The 12,442-nt window shown below is 42.5% G+C and overlaps 1 protein-coding gene across 1 annotated transcript in view; it reads left to right on the top strand.

Moving 5' to 3' along the window:
• LOC306744240 (cadherin-18-like) overlaps positions 1–12,442 on the top strand; it is a gene marked incomplete at both ends in the record, with an annotated part of 93,452 nt that overhangs the window by 63,003 nt on the left and 18,007 nt on the right. Inside the window, 2 exons of the mRNA XM_079226845.1 lie at positions 2,316–2,452; positions 9,360–9,484. Coding sequence (XP_079082971.1) covers positions 2,316–2,452; positions 9,360–9,484 — 262 coding nt within the window. The remainder of the gene's footprint in view (positions 1–2,315; positions 2,453–9,359; positions 9,485–12,442) is intronic.

Raw genomic sequence — 12,442 nt, 5'->3', positions numbered from 1 at the left:
CACATTCAATTACATTGTTTGTTTATAGCCCACTATTGCAAATTTGCCTAAGAGGGCACATGTGCTGCAGCAGGGGCAGATCGTTGCTTTTTCTCAGGGGTGAGCTATTTTTAGGAAGAAGAGCATGTCCTGGGTCTTCCCCGGGGTCTCCTACCAGTTGGACATGCTTGGAAAACCTCTAATGGGAGGCGTCCAGGAGCCATCCGAATTAGATGCCTAAACCACCCCAGCTGACTCTTTTCGAAACGAAGGAGTAGCGCCGCAACTCCAAGCTCCCTCCTGATGTCCTAGCTCCTACCCCTATCTCTAAGGCTGAGCCCGGCCACCCTACGGAGGAAACTCATTCCGGCTCAGCTTCCTCTTCCCCAAGACGGTCCGGTGCAGCGCCTGTTTTACTGCTGCAGCCGCACCGTCCGCCTGTCCCGCTCCATCTTACCCTCACTCGTGAATAAGACCCAGAGATACTTGAACTCCTTCGCTTGGGGTAGGCATTCTGTCACCACCTGGAGGGAGCAATCCACCAGTTTCCGGCAGAGCACCATGGCCTCAAATTTGGAGGTGGTGACGGTCATCCCTGCCGCTTCACACTCGGCTGCAAAACGCCCCCAGTGAATGCTGGAGGTCATGGTCCGAGGAGGGCAGCAGGACCACAACATCTGCAAACAGTAGAGAGGCGATCCCGAGACCCCCGAACCTGACGGCCTCCCCATACTCCTACAGCACCCTCCACAAAAAAAACCAGAGGGACCCAGTCGAAAGCCTTCTCCAAGTCCACAAAGCACAAGTAGACTGGTTGGGCAAATTCCGAGGACCCGTCCAAGGTTTGACAAACGGTCGGAGCGTCCTTTTCAGCACCCTGTGCTTTCCCCGGAAGGCTGAGTAGTGTGATACCACGATAGTTCGAGCACACTCTCCGGTCCCCCTTTTCCCGACCCCCATGCAACTTTAAAAAGGCGTGTCAGCCAAGACAGCCCAACAGTGTCCAGCATCTCATGAGCTTTTTAACTACCTTGGTGGCCTCCGTCCGGGATATGGTTGCTTCAGGAGACCCCAGGCCTCCTTCTTCAGCTTGAAGGCTTCCCTCCCCCTGGTGTCCACCACCGGGTTCTCGGGTTGCTGCCACAGGTACCGTTGACCTTCCGACCACAGCTCCTAGTGGCCGCATCCACAATAGAGGCTTTGAACATGGTCCACTCAGAATCAATGTCCCCAACCTCCCTCGGGATGTGTGAGAAGTTCTTCCGGAGGTGGGAGTTGAAGACCTCCGCTCCTCTCTTTACCCGAGTGTCCAAGACATACGGCCGCAGATCAGATGATACAATTACAAAGTGGATTATTGATCTCCGACCTAAGGTGTTCTGGTGCCAGGCAGTGGCGGTTCTACATGTAATTACGCCCCGGGTGAGGCATAAAAGTGCCAAATATATATACAATCAGATATAGAAAAAAATGAACAAGAGCAGAGATACAATAATATAAAATATTAAGAATAATATACAATATAGAATAAATGAACACACATGTAAAAACACACTAAAGAAAATCTAATTATTACACTATTGCACTAAGAACAGAAAACACAAACCAAAACTAAAACTAAAACTTAATCTTTCTGGCCTTCCTTGATGCAAAATCATCAATAATGTCATCACATGAAATCTACTGACTTAACCTCACACATGATCTGTAGACAGCACCTTCTTAGCAAGCAGGGTCGCTTGCAGCTGCAGGGGGCGCCAATTTGACAATTCCCCACACAGTGATATGATAGATAATGGAAAACGGCACTTTCCAGGACCCTTCCCACCGCAACCCGCAGGCGCAGGGAGCCGCCCCTCTTGTACTGCGGAGAAACAACGCGGCGGCGCTCAGCCGGGGTCTCGTGAGTATACCCACTCCTGCTCCGGCGCCTTTCACCCTGGGCAAGTCCAGAAAAGGACAAATCCAACCCTTCTCCACGAGCTTGTTTCCAAAGCCAGTGCTATGAGCCTAACTATATCTAACTAGTACCACTCCACCTCCCGCACAAGCTCTGGCTCTTTCCCCGCTAGCGAGGTGATGTTCCACGTCCCTAGACCTAGTCTATGCTGCCGGCGTCACCATCTACCCACCATCAACAAATACATTATGGCCATCTTCTGAATCTATAAGGCAGTAATAACATTTAAATTGATTATTTGGCACTTTAAGGGTGTTTCGTATGAGTTCTGTGATCTAAATAAATGTATATATTGTATTATCCTTTAAATAGTAAAATATTGAAATGTGTTTTCATGGCTTTTTTATTTTTAAGTCCATGTCATTCTGTGTCACAGGTACTTCATAGAAAACAAAGAGGAAAGATCTTTGTATTTTATCATTGGGGTGAACAGTGGCATCATCAGGACTACTCAGGTTCTGGACCGGGAGGAGACTGCATGGCATAACATCACTGTGATGGCTGCAGAGGTTGGTAAGTTCACAGCAGACCAGATCACTCACTGTCCCTATCTGTTTTTTCTTAAGCATGTTTCATCCCCTTAGCTACCCATCCATCCAGCCATCTACTGTATGCATGCATCCATCCAATAATCCATCCATCCATCTATCCATCTAACACTCCATTGGATGGATTGAACATCCACCCATCCATCCAACAATACATCCACACACCCATGCATATATCCATATATCCAACAATACATCCATCCTACCATCCATCCATGCATCTATCCAATAATCCATCCACCCATCCTGCCATTCATCCAACAATCCATTGGATGGATTGAGCATCTATCAATCATCCAACAATCCTACTGAACCACTGAAGGGCAAAAAGGAATGCATACTGGAGCTGCTGCGTAGCTAGCAGATATGGCTGAAATTACAATAACCATCATAATTCTTTACGCTGAAGTTGAGAAAAACACCTTGTGTTTTCGCTGGTAACAGCAAAAAAAACTCTTGAGAAAATGCTAAATACGAAGTTTGACAGCTCCAGTTCTATGGGTATGAGAACTGCAAGGACGTGGAGTACAGATGTGACCCATGACCAGATCATCATAGTTTAAAAATGCAACGCAGTAAAGAAACAGACATTCCATACACAAGATGTACTGTATATAAACCAGACTTGCTAATGTGCATTCAACCCAAGTTGGATCCACATATGGATATGAGTCAGCTGTTACTCTGTTTGCCTCTTTTTGTACAAACTTCAGTTGTAGTCGTGTAGTTCATGCTGATAAACCTGAGAATTTTCTGCCTACTTGATTACCATAATCGTTATTCGCCCTGAAAATTCAACCCTAATATGTATGGTAAGCAACATCGTAGGATAACAAATATATATAAATGTACTCAAACATTGCTTAACCTCAGAAACAAATTACATTTTTAGAAGCTACTTATTTCTCTGGAATATCCTTTCACATTAAGTGATCTGACAGGACCTCTGCGTAGTTGAGATTGTGCTGAATGCATCAGTTTGTCTTCATCCGCTCCTCTCATTTCTCTCCAGCCGATGCTTATCTTGACAATTAAGCTGTCTCCTTCCCTTTACTACACCATAGTGTGAGGAATGGGCTGAGCAAGGGCCTTTATAAAGGCCAGGCAATAGTCAACATCTGGCCAAGTCTGGGGATTAATCGAAATTGCAGGAGGGACATGCCTCCATATATAGGCCGCAAGGTGAACCCCGAAAAGTCTTTTAGAAAAGGATTCCCGCTCCACAGGCGTGCATCTACACAATCTTTAGCTCATAAAAAAGAACAAGTCGTGCTAAGCTACCAAAAAAAAGTTTGTCGCTGAATTTCCAGTCGATTCTCGATGCGTCTATGTTTTATGCAGAACTATTTTTCTTCAGAGCGTAATAGGATCTTGGTCGCGAGTGGTGGCACGGTTCGACGCGTGATCGTTCTACACCAATGAGGTAGCTGCTTTTTGTCAACAGAATGACAAGATGGCGGCTCCCATGGTTAGATACAACGTTACCGATAAAGAGGAAAACACCCGAACATCACACGTGTTACCGTAGATTTACAGACAAAAACGCCATCGCAAAGGTGGAAAGACGTCTCGCACGTGAGAGACAAGAAGGTACGCAAGACCACGAGGCCATTCCATGGACTTCTAGCAGCACGAGTCCAACAAAGAAACGACGATCTAGGTCAGGGCTGCCAATCGCAGGCTCTGGCCCCGTCCTTCCTACCCTGTGCATAAATTGCCAAAAAAAGGAGAAGTGAATCAACCGAGCAGGGATCGTCTGTCAAAGGCTGAAACATTAACAGCAGGTAGACAAACAAACAAACACACACACACACACTGACTGAAAGGTACAATTATGTGCGAGAGATATGTCAACAAACTCATTGAGCTATCCTTTTTGTTTCGTTAAGGCCAATTGCAGAAAGCGGCCGAGTTGAAGGATGACCAAAGTATATTGATACATATAAAAGACAAAGACTGAGGTGCAGTACCACAAAGGCTGTTACAATCAGTACACCAGGTTTTTGACGAGGCCTGACAAACCAGAGAAAGAACAGTAAGTTATTTATTATATTGCATTTTAAGGAGCTACGAACTTAACAATATAAAAGTAAACATTCAATCTGCATTCTGTTGTATGTGCACACAATCAGAACACCTATTAATTTCTTTACTTCTCATTCATATGTGTTTTAGGAATGAGCCCATGTTTGATGTCAGCTATAAGATATTCTGTGAGAGGATCATTCACCAAAGGCTGCTTGTCAACAAAGAGGTGCTGAGAATGGGCCCGCTGAGGAAGGCCTTCATTGAACTGGTGAAAGCAAATGAAGGTCTTGATGCTTCAAACTACAGGTAACTGCAATGCATTTCCTCTCAAGTCTTATTATTTGTCATGTGCAAGGCCAGCTTTACACAAAATGTGTGTGACAGGCTTGTTTGGAGAAACAGTTTTCAAGTCTTGCTGTTTGCACAGACATGTACCAGTTGGCAACCAGGAGAACAGCTGGGCCCTATTTCTCGTACCTGGCTTACTGAGTTAGCGGGCTAGTGTCAGGATAAGATGACGTAGGTCAGGCTTTCTCGGTTTATCGAAGCAAGCTTAGATTAATCACCATAGAAACACAGCCAAAAATGTAAACCTGCTCCCGGGCAGGCTTACTGAAATTCACTGGATTAGCTGGCCACTCCCACCGGACAAAAAAGGCAGCTCACTTCCTCATTGATGAAGGAGCGATATTAGTTATATTAGTTTTATAGGGAGAGAGTTCTTTCAGATCGCCAGGATCCATCCTTTACATCCTCATGACTTCCTGTACGCGGCGATATAGATTTTGCCGGCAAGGAATCATTTATTTACGAAAGCTTCTCGAGCCGCGGATGTTGATCAACATAAGCGCAGCTGATCGCCCATCTCAGACATAGACTATCAGCCGCTGCATGCCGCGCTGTTCTTAAGTTTATTTAGCTCTTAAGAAACTTATGAATGTGTTGAAAGCACTCATAATTATATGACAGTGTTATTAGTACACCATACATATCATTATTGTAGAATATGAATAAGGTGATCGTGACGAGAATACAGAGAATCACACACAATTTATTTTCACTGCTTCAATTGATTGAATTTCTGATTATGAATAATACATACATACTGATCCGCCCATACACATATTCAAACTCCTAGTTATATGGTAATCTACACATACATGTATATACACATATATAGTACATGATTCATACGCGCATACAGTACATATATCCTCATAAGTATAAATTTATTCGTAAATATAATCTGATTGATTTGTGTGATGAAGCATTTCAAATTAGCCGATACATTTTCTCAACACTGACGCATTTAACTTGTCCGATATATTTGCAACGCTTATGTCTCGCAGCGGGGGCGATGTTAAAGTTGCGTTCATGGCAACAATGTTGCATAAACGTTGGAATATTCGCAATGCGTTTGCTGTGAATGACGACGGTATTGACTTCCTCATGTACGTTCATGTTCATCTCCTGCTTCTCATCAGAAAAATGAAAAGAGGTTCCACTGAGTTTATTTGCCATTGTACTGTTAGAGCATCGTGGTGTCGGTGCTCGATTATTATCCCTTCTGAAGAGGAGCGGGCGCGCGCATTTATCCAGATGACTGACGTCTGGCTAGAATTAACGAGACCGTTTCAGCGCGGATCAGCCGTGAAGAAACCCAGATAGCCTGATGTCAATCATCTCGCTAATTTAAGATGGAGATTAGGACATTTGCTTGACTTTGTTTAGCCAGGTACGAGAAATAGGGCCCTGATGTGTAGTGTGTCTGTGTGTGTGGTGTGGTTTGTGATGTTGTGTGCCTTTCTTGGGCATCTTTGGTGTTAAATGTGCTGTATGGCAGATAGGTTCTAGCCTGTAATGTATTGTACCACCTCCACCACTCTCTGCTTTTGATGGTATTCCTGTGACCCTTAGTTGTCACTGTTTTGTTGTGTTGCAGACAGGATATGTTGAAGAAGAGGCTGACTCGTGATTTCCCCCAGCTGGTGTTTCACATCCCCACCAAGCACAACATTTGCGCTACTAACATCCCCCTACTACTGATGCCCTCCATCAGCACTGCAAAAGGGCAAACTACCCAGCTGCAATAATGAGGTCCTGTCTCAAAGAAAGTATAAGTGCTCCATCACCTGCTGGATATTCAAACAGGCAAATAGAGGATGGGACCTTGCACCTCACCTGGAAGACCAGAAATCCGGCCCCTGACAGTGTTTTGCATGTTTTTCATGAAAAATGTTTTTATGGTTGATCAGTGTTGTTTTCATTTGTGGAAGAATGAGTTAATGAATAAACAAACAAATGGTTATTGGTATAAGTACAATTACTGCCTTTTATTGATACAAGGTAGGAGGTTTATTTGTCACATACATAGAAATACTAACGTAAAGCATGTAGTGAATTTTTGTTTGGTGTTAAGCTTTTTCTGTGCGAGTGTGAAGAAAGAAAGATCAAGAAATATTTTTCATAAATACCAAGAGGGAGCATAAAGTGCAGTGTGTGTACGATCCATGTGCACGTGTGACAAAAAAGTGTAATAGCAGGATACAGAATACTTGAGAAAAGAAGCTCCTCCTCAGTCTCTCTGTTCTGGTCTTGTAACAGCAGAGACGTTTGCCTCTATATATATATATATATATATATATATATATATATATATATATATATATATATATATACACCTCTCCCTATTATATATATAATTTATATATAATTTAATATATATATTTATTTATATATATATATATAATGATGCGGTACTGCAGTCACGGGCTGTACAGTTCCCATACCAAGTGATGATGCTGTCAGGACCCTATCCACAGCTGATGGGTGCTGATACTTTGAACTTCCTCAGCTGACATAGGAAGTACAGTCTTTGCCTTGATTTCTTCAGTGTGTGCTGGGTGTTCACAGTCCATGTAAGATCGTCAGTAAGGTGTATTCCTAAGTATTTCAAACGTTATCTAAATGACTTAACATGAACATAAAATTATCATATATTTGCCTCATTGTTCTTCTCTGTATACAGCTGTATACAGCACTGTTTAGAACCTGTTTGGCCCACTTTCCTCTTTATTGGTAACGTTGTATCTAATCATGGGAGCCGCCATTTTGCCATTCTGTTGACAAAAAGCAGCTACCTCATTGGTGTAGAATGATCACGTGTCGAATCGTGCCACCACTCGCGACCAAGATCCTATTACGCTCTGAAGAAAAATAGTTTTGCATAAAACATAGACGCATCGAGAATCGACTGGAAATTCAGCGATGAACTTTTTTTTGGTAGCTTAGCACGACTTGTTCTTTTTTATGAGCTAAAGATTGTGTAGATGCACGCCTGTAGAGCGGGATGAAACGATAACAGGGTTCACCTTACGGCCTAATAGTTGTAAAGATCGCATAGGTCTGCCTCGGGTACAGCACTACTAAAAGAAGAAACTTGGTTGTTTATTTTCTTTTATACTTTATTGCTGTATCTAGAATGTTATCGGTGACCTGAATAAGGACATGGATTCAAACGGGACCGTTTATTATTTGTTATTGTTATTACTTTTATTTTGACATGTGTATTTAATTTGTATATGCAGATGAGAAGGTTTGACACTGTATTGAAAAGTGTGTGTGTGTGTGTGTGTGTGTGTGTGTGTGCGTGTGTGCGTGTGCATGTGCGTGCGTGCGTGCGTGCACTCCTGCAGGTCTCCTCTCTCATTATTAAAGTAATGTATGTGCTTTACAGAGGTTTATAGCAGAGAGGTCAGGCGCAAAGGTCATCTTTATCTTCATTCAGTCTGCAGGTGAGACTGGATAATAGGTCCAGCTCTCTGGTGAAAGAAGCAGAGAGAAGAGAGACTTTTTCTGATAAGGTGTCTGACCTTCAGCCCTGCCCATTACCCTTAGGTCTGATCAGAAATGCCTCTCTGGCAGTGCCTCCCCACATACACTCTATAAGCCTCCTCTGATGGGATGAGCTGAGAGCAAAGCTCAGCACAGAGAAAGATTTAGATGAGGAGAGACATGGAGGGAAGAGATGAGAGAGATAAGGATAGACAGGATAGAGTATGAAACAAAGGCCAGGTCTGCAGTTTATGTTACGTGGGGATTTAAGGAGGACCCAAAAGCCACAGCAATAGTTCAAAATAATAATTTATTCTAAACAAAACACAAGGCAAGGCTTCAAAAAACACTAATAATTAGACTACTAACCAAGTTCATCCAAGAACTGTACGCTTGTACCACGCTCGGGTTGAGCGTGGCCTGTTCATAACAGCAAAGAAAAAGCCCCCTAAATATAACTTTTGAGAGCATGAAATGTGGTTACTTTTCCTGAATTGACTACAAGGAATCGCAAATCTGCCCATCCTGGTATATTCTCGAAAGAGTTTGATAACTGACTGATGTGCTCTAACTAAGCCCTTACTGTGGTATACATCCTGGGTTGTATCCAGCAGGATTGCGCTTTATTTTGCTTTTGGGCAGGTTTTACGGCAGTAGAGTGATTTGTGGACGTGATGCTGCATCCCGTTGTTGTCCTCATTCTGCTGAGTGAGGCTAAACTAACGGGGGTGAAGTTGCCCTGTCTCATTTGTTTGTCCTGTTATTTGGTACCACGCGTTACCTGTAACACTGTAAAGAGTTTGTCAACTTGTTGAAGAAGAAACCACTGAATTCTAGATGAGCAAGCCTGTTTGAACTGCACTTGTTCACTACAGTACATTTCTCATGGACCGGCCAAATATAAAATGAATGATGTTACTCTGTCAGTTGGGAAAAACAATGATAATGTTTTCTTTGGAAATACCAAGACACTGCAGCCACTTAAACCCGTTTCCTGTCTAAATTTTCAGATAACCCTCGTATGGTGAGTCACGTTCCAGTCACCATCCAGGTCCTAGACGTCAATGACAACATTCCAGCCCTCTCTGGGAGCAACAGTGCCGTCATAGTGTGTGAGAGCACCACAAATGGACAGGTGGGTTGCTTATGTTTCAGCCAAGGAGAACTAAAGTAACAGTCTGTGAGTTTAGGGTTTGCAACTGGATTTTGACGGCATGGCCTTCAAATGTAAAATCTTTTTTTTCAACATTTTTGAGAAAAGTTAAAAGAAAAAGAAAACATGATACCCATCATTTATTTTACAGGTGAGTTTGAAGATCTAACCTGAACAACATAGTAGTCGCAAAGCGCTTCATTGAGGTTCCAGATGTAGCACAGCTTTTAATCAAATGTTCCCTAAAATGGTGAAAGAAAATGAATGCTTTCCATCCACTACTGAGCAACTATTTCATGGGTGCATCAAGATTAACAGCTGATGGTGCTCTCCAGTTCGCTGCCATTATATTTTAATCCTAAATTATTAAAAGAACTCAAGTCAAAACTCAAATGATGGAAAACAAGATGGAAATGTGATAATCCCAAAACGTCCGATATAATACAACATTTTACTGATCAATTAATACTTTTACTTTACCTACATTTATCTGATTACATACTTTTACTTAAGTAAAGTTGTGAATACAGGACTTCACAGTGTGGTATTATTACTTTTACTGCAGTAACGGATCTGAATACTTCTTCCACTGCTGAAAGGACATAATCTCTGATCTGATAAATTAACAGCCAGAATGTTAAAAACTACAGTGACCTGCTGTTTTAGGAATTATTGAGCCGTTTTTCCATTTTTCCCCATTGTCAAATGTCCAAGAGAGCTGCTCTTTCATCAGCACCAGCGTTGGGATTGCCAGAACGTGATCTGCCTTTCATCCTCAAGGTCTTCATTGTATCTTAACCTCCGGACATTCATGTGTGCACGACTCAGTAGTTACCTGCCAAGGTACTAATCACACATTCATTCATGTTTTATGAAGGAAGTGGGAACGGGACATGACGGAGGGTCAGAGATTATTAAGAGACTGGCTGACACATTGTTGGTTTGGGTCATTTGATGGTATGTGTTGACAATAAATATAACTTTGAATAATGGAAAACGTAACCTGCAATTATACAAAATGACATCTTAAAATGTGAAAATAAACTCCTGTTTAGCTCTCAAACACAGACACATACAACACACACAACTATAAGCACCACTGAACACGTGGATGAAAGCACATTCATCCTCTTTCTCTCTCTCACTCTCACATGCAAAGGTTGGCACGCACATACATTCATGTTGACCCAGAGGCCCCTTGTTGTGTGTCTGACACCATCAGTGAGGGATTTATCTGCTAAACTGCAGACTTTGCAGCTTCTTGAACCCATAAATGATTCAGAGGGCGGAGCGTGCTGATGTTTCCGCTGCCTGGCCAGATAGCAGCAGAGACGATCATATTAAACTCCCTGCCAGCCTCTGTGCTCCACAGTAGGGCCAACTCTGAACCACAGAGGCACATACGTTGGTTTTGGGAATTTATCAATGCATTTGAAATCATCAGAGGGGTATATTTATATGTGTGTGTGTTAGAATAAATGTTAAATATTTAACTGCAAAGTTGTACCTTTTTTGCATTGAATCATACTGGGATTAGATGACCCTACCAAAAGAAATTGCCACCAGCTGCCACTGCCCAAGTTGGTCCGCAGACTGTTCCTGTTGTTTGGGTATGAATGTTAGTTAGTCCTGATGGACATGGCGCACCTTTATGGTAGCTCCTCCCATCAGTGTATGCATGTTAGTTAGTCCTGATGGATAGGTGTCACCTTTCATGGTAGCTCCTCCCATCGGTGTATGAATGGATGTGAATGATTAATTGTAGTGCTAAAGAGCTTTGAGTGGTCAGAAGACTAGAAAAGCGCTATTCAAGTACAGACCATTTACATTTGTGTGATGTCTGTCATCACACAGGGAGCTGGCAATCTCATCTTCCTGTCATTAATTTAAAATTGCTTGTTTGAACAAGAACTACTGTCCTGAGACTGTCACGATGTTGGTTTGTCTGGTGTCCTGTCTTATTGTGAAGCCCTTGTCTTGTGTGTCCTCTGTGTTCCTGCACTTCCTCCCTTGTTCCCTGATTGTGCATTCCTTTCACCTGTGCTCCCCTCAGTGTTTCCACCTGTTCCTCGTTACCCTCCTCTTGTATTTAAGAATTAAGTTTGTCTTCTGTCCCCTTGTCGGATTGTCTTTGTTCCTATGTGTTCATGTCATGTGCCACCTTTTCTAGTTTTGTTTTGAGTTTTGAAGTAACTTTAAAGTAAAGTACGTTTTGGATTTTTCCCTGCTCAAACCTGCTTCCGGTCTCTTCCCTCTGCACCTGAGTCTCTGCGCACCACTCACCCGGGTCGTGACAGAGACAGGTCATCAGAGAACAAACATTATGCACTCTTTCAATTTAATTTAGCCATTGAAGAGACGTCAACACAGAGCTCTGATTTCTCTTCTGTACCAGTGAACGTTGTGTTCCTGCAGATAACTGCTATATTCAGCTTCACTATATATTTACACATGACGAACAGCAATGTTAAGTTAACCCAGTGGTTCTCAATTTTTTTTGTCACTCCCCACTTGACAAAAATTTTCATGCCCCACCACCCAACAAAATTGAGCCTGCTTTTCATAACAATTTTTTTTTTAAACGGGGTTGCAGATTTTATATGGCCACTCTCAAATCTTAAGTAAAAGTATGTAATCAGATAAATGTAGGTAAAGTAAACGTATTAATTGATCAGTAAAATGTTTTGGTTTATCACATTTCCATCTTGTTTTCCATCATTTGAGTTTTGACTGGAGCTCTTTTAGTAATTTAGGATTAAAATATAATGGCAGCGAACTGGAGAGCATCATCAGCTGTTAATCTTGATGCACCTATGAAATAGTTGCTCAGTAGTGGATGGAAAGCACTGAGTCTACATTTTCATTTTCTTTCACCATTTTAGGGAGCATTTGGTTAAAAGCTGTGCTACATCTGGAACCTCAATGAAGCGCTTTGCGACT

The sequence above is a fragment of the Taurulus bubalis genome (genome assembly GCF_910589615.1).
Source record: "Taurulus bubalis genome assembly, chromosome: 1".
NCBI lineage: Eukaryota > Metazoa > Chordata > Actinopteri > Perciformes > Cottidae > Taurulus > Taurulus bubalis.
The sequence above is the reverse complement of the archived record's forward strand: the minus strand, read 5'-3'. Positions and strand labels throughout refer to the sequence as shown.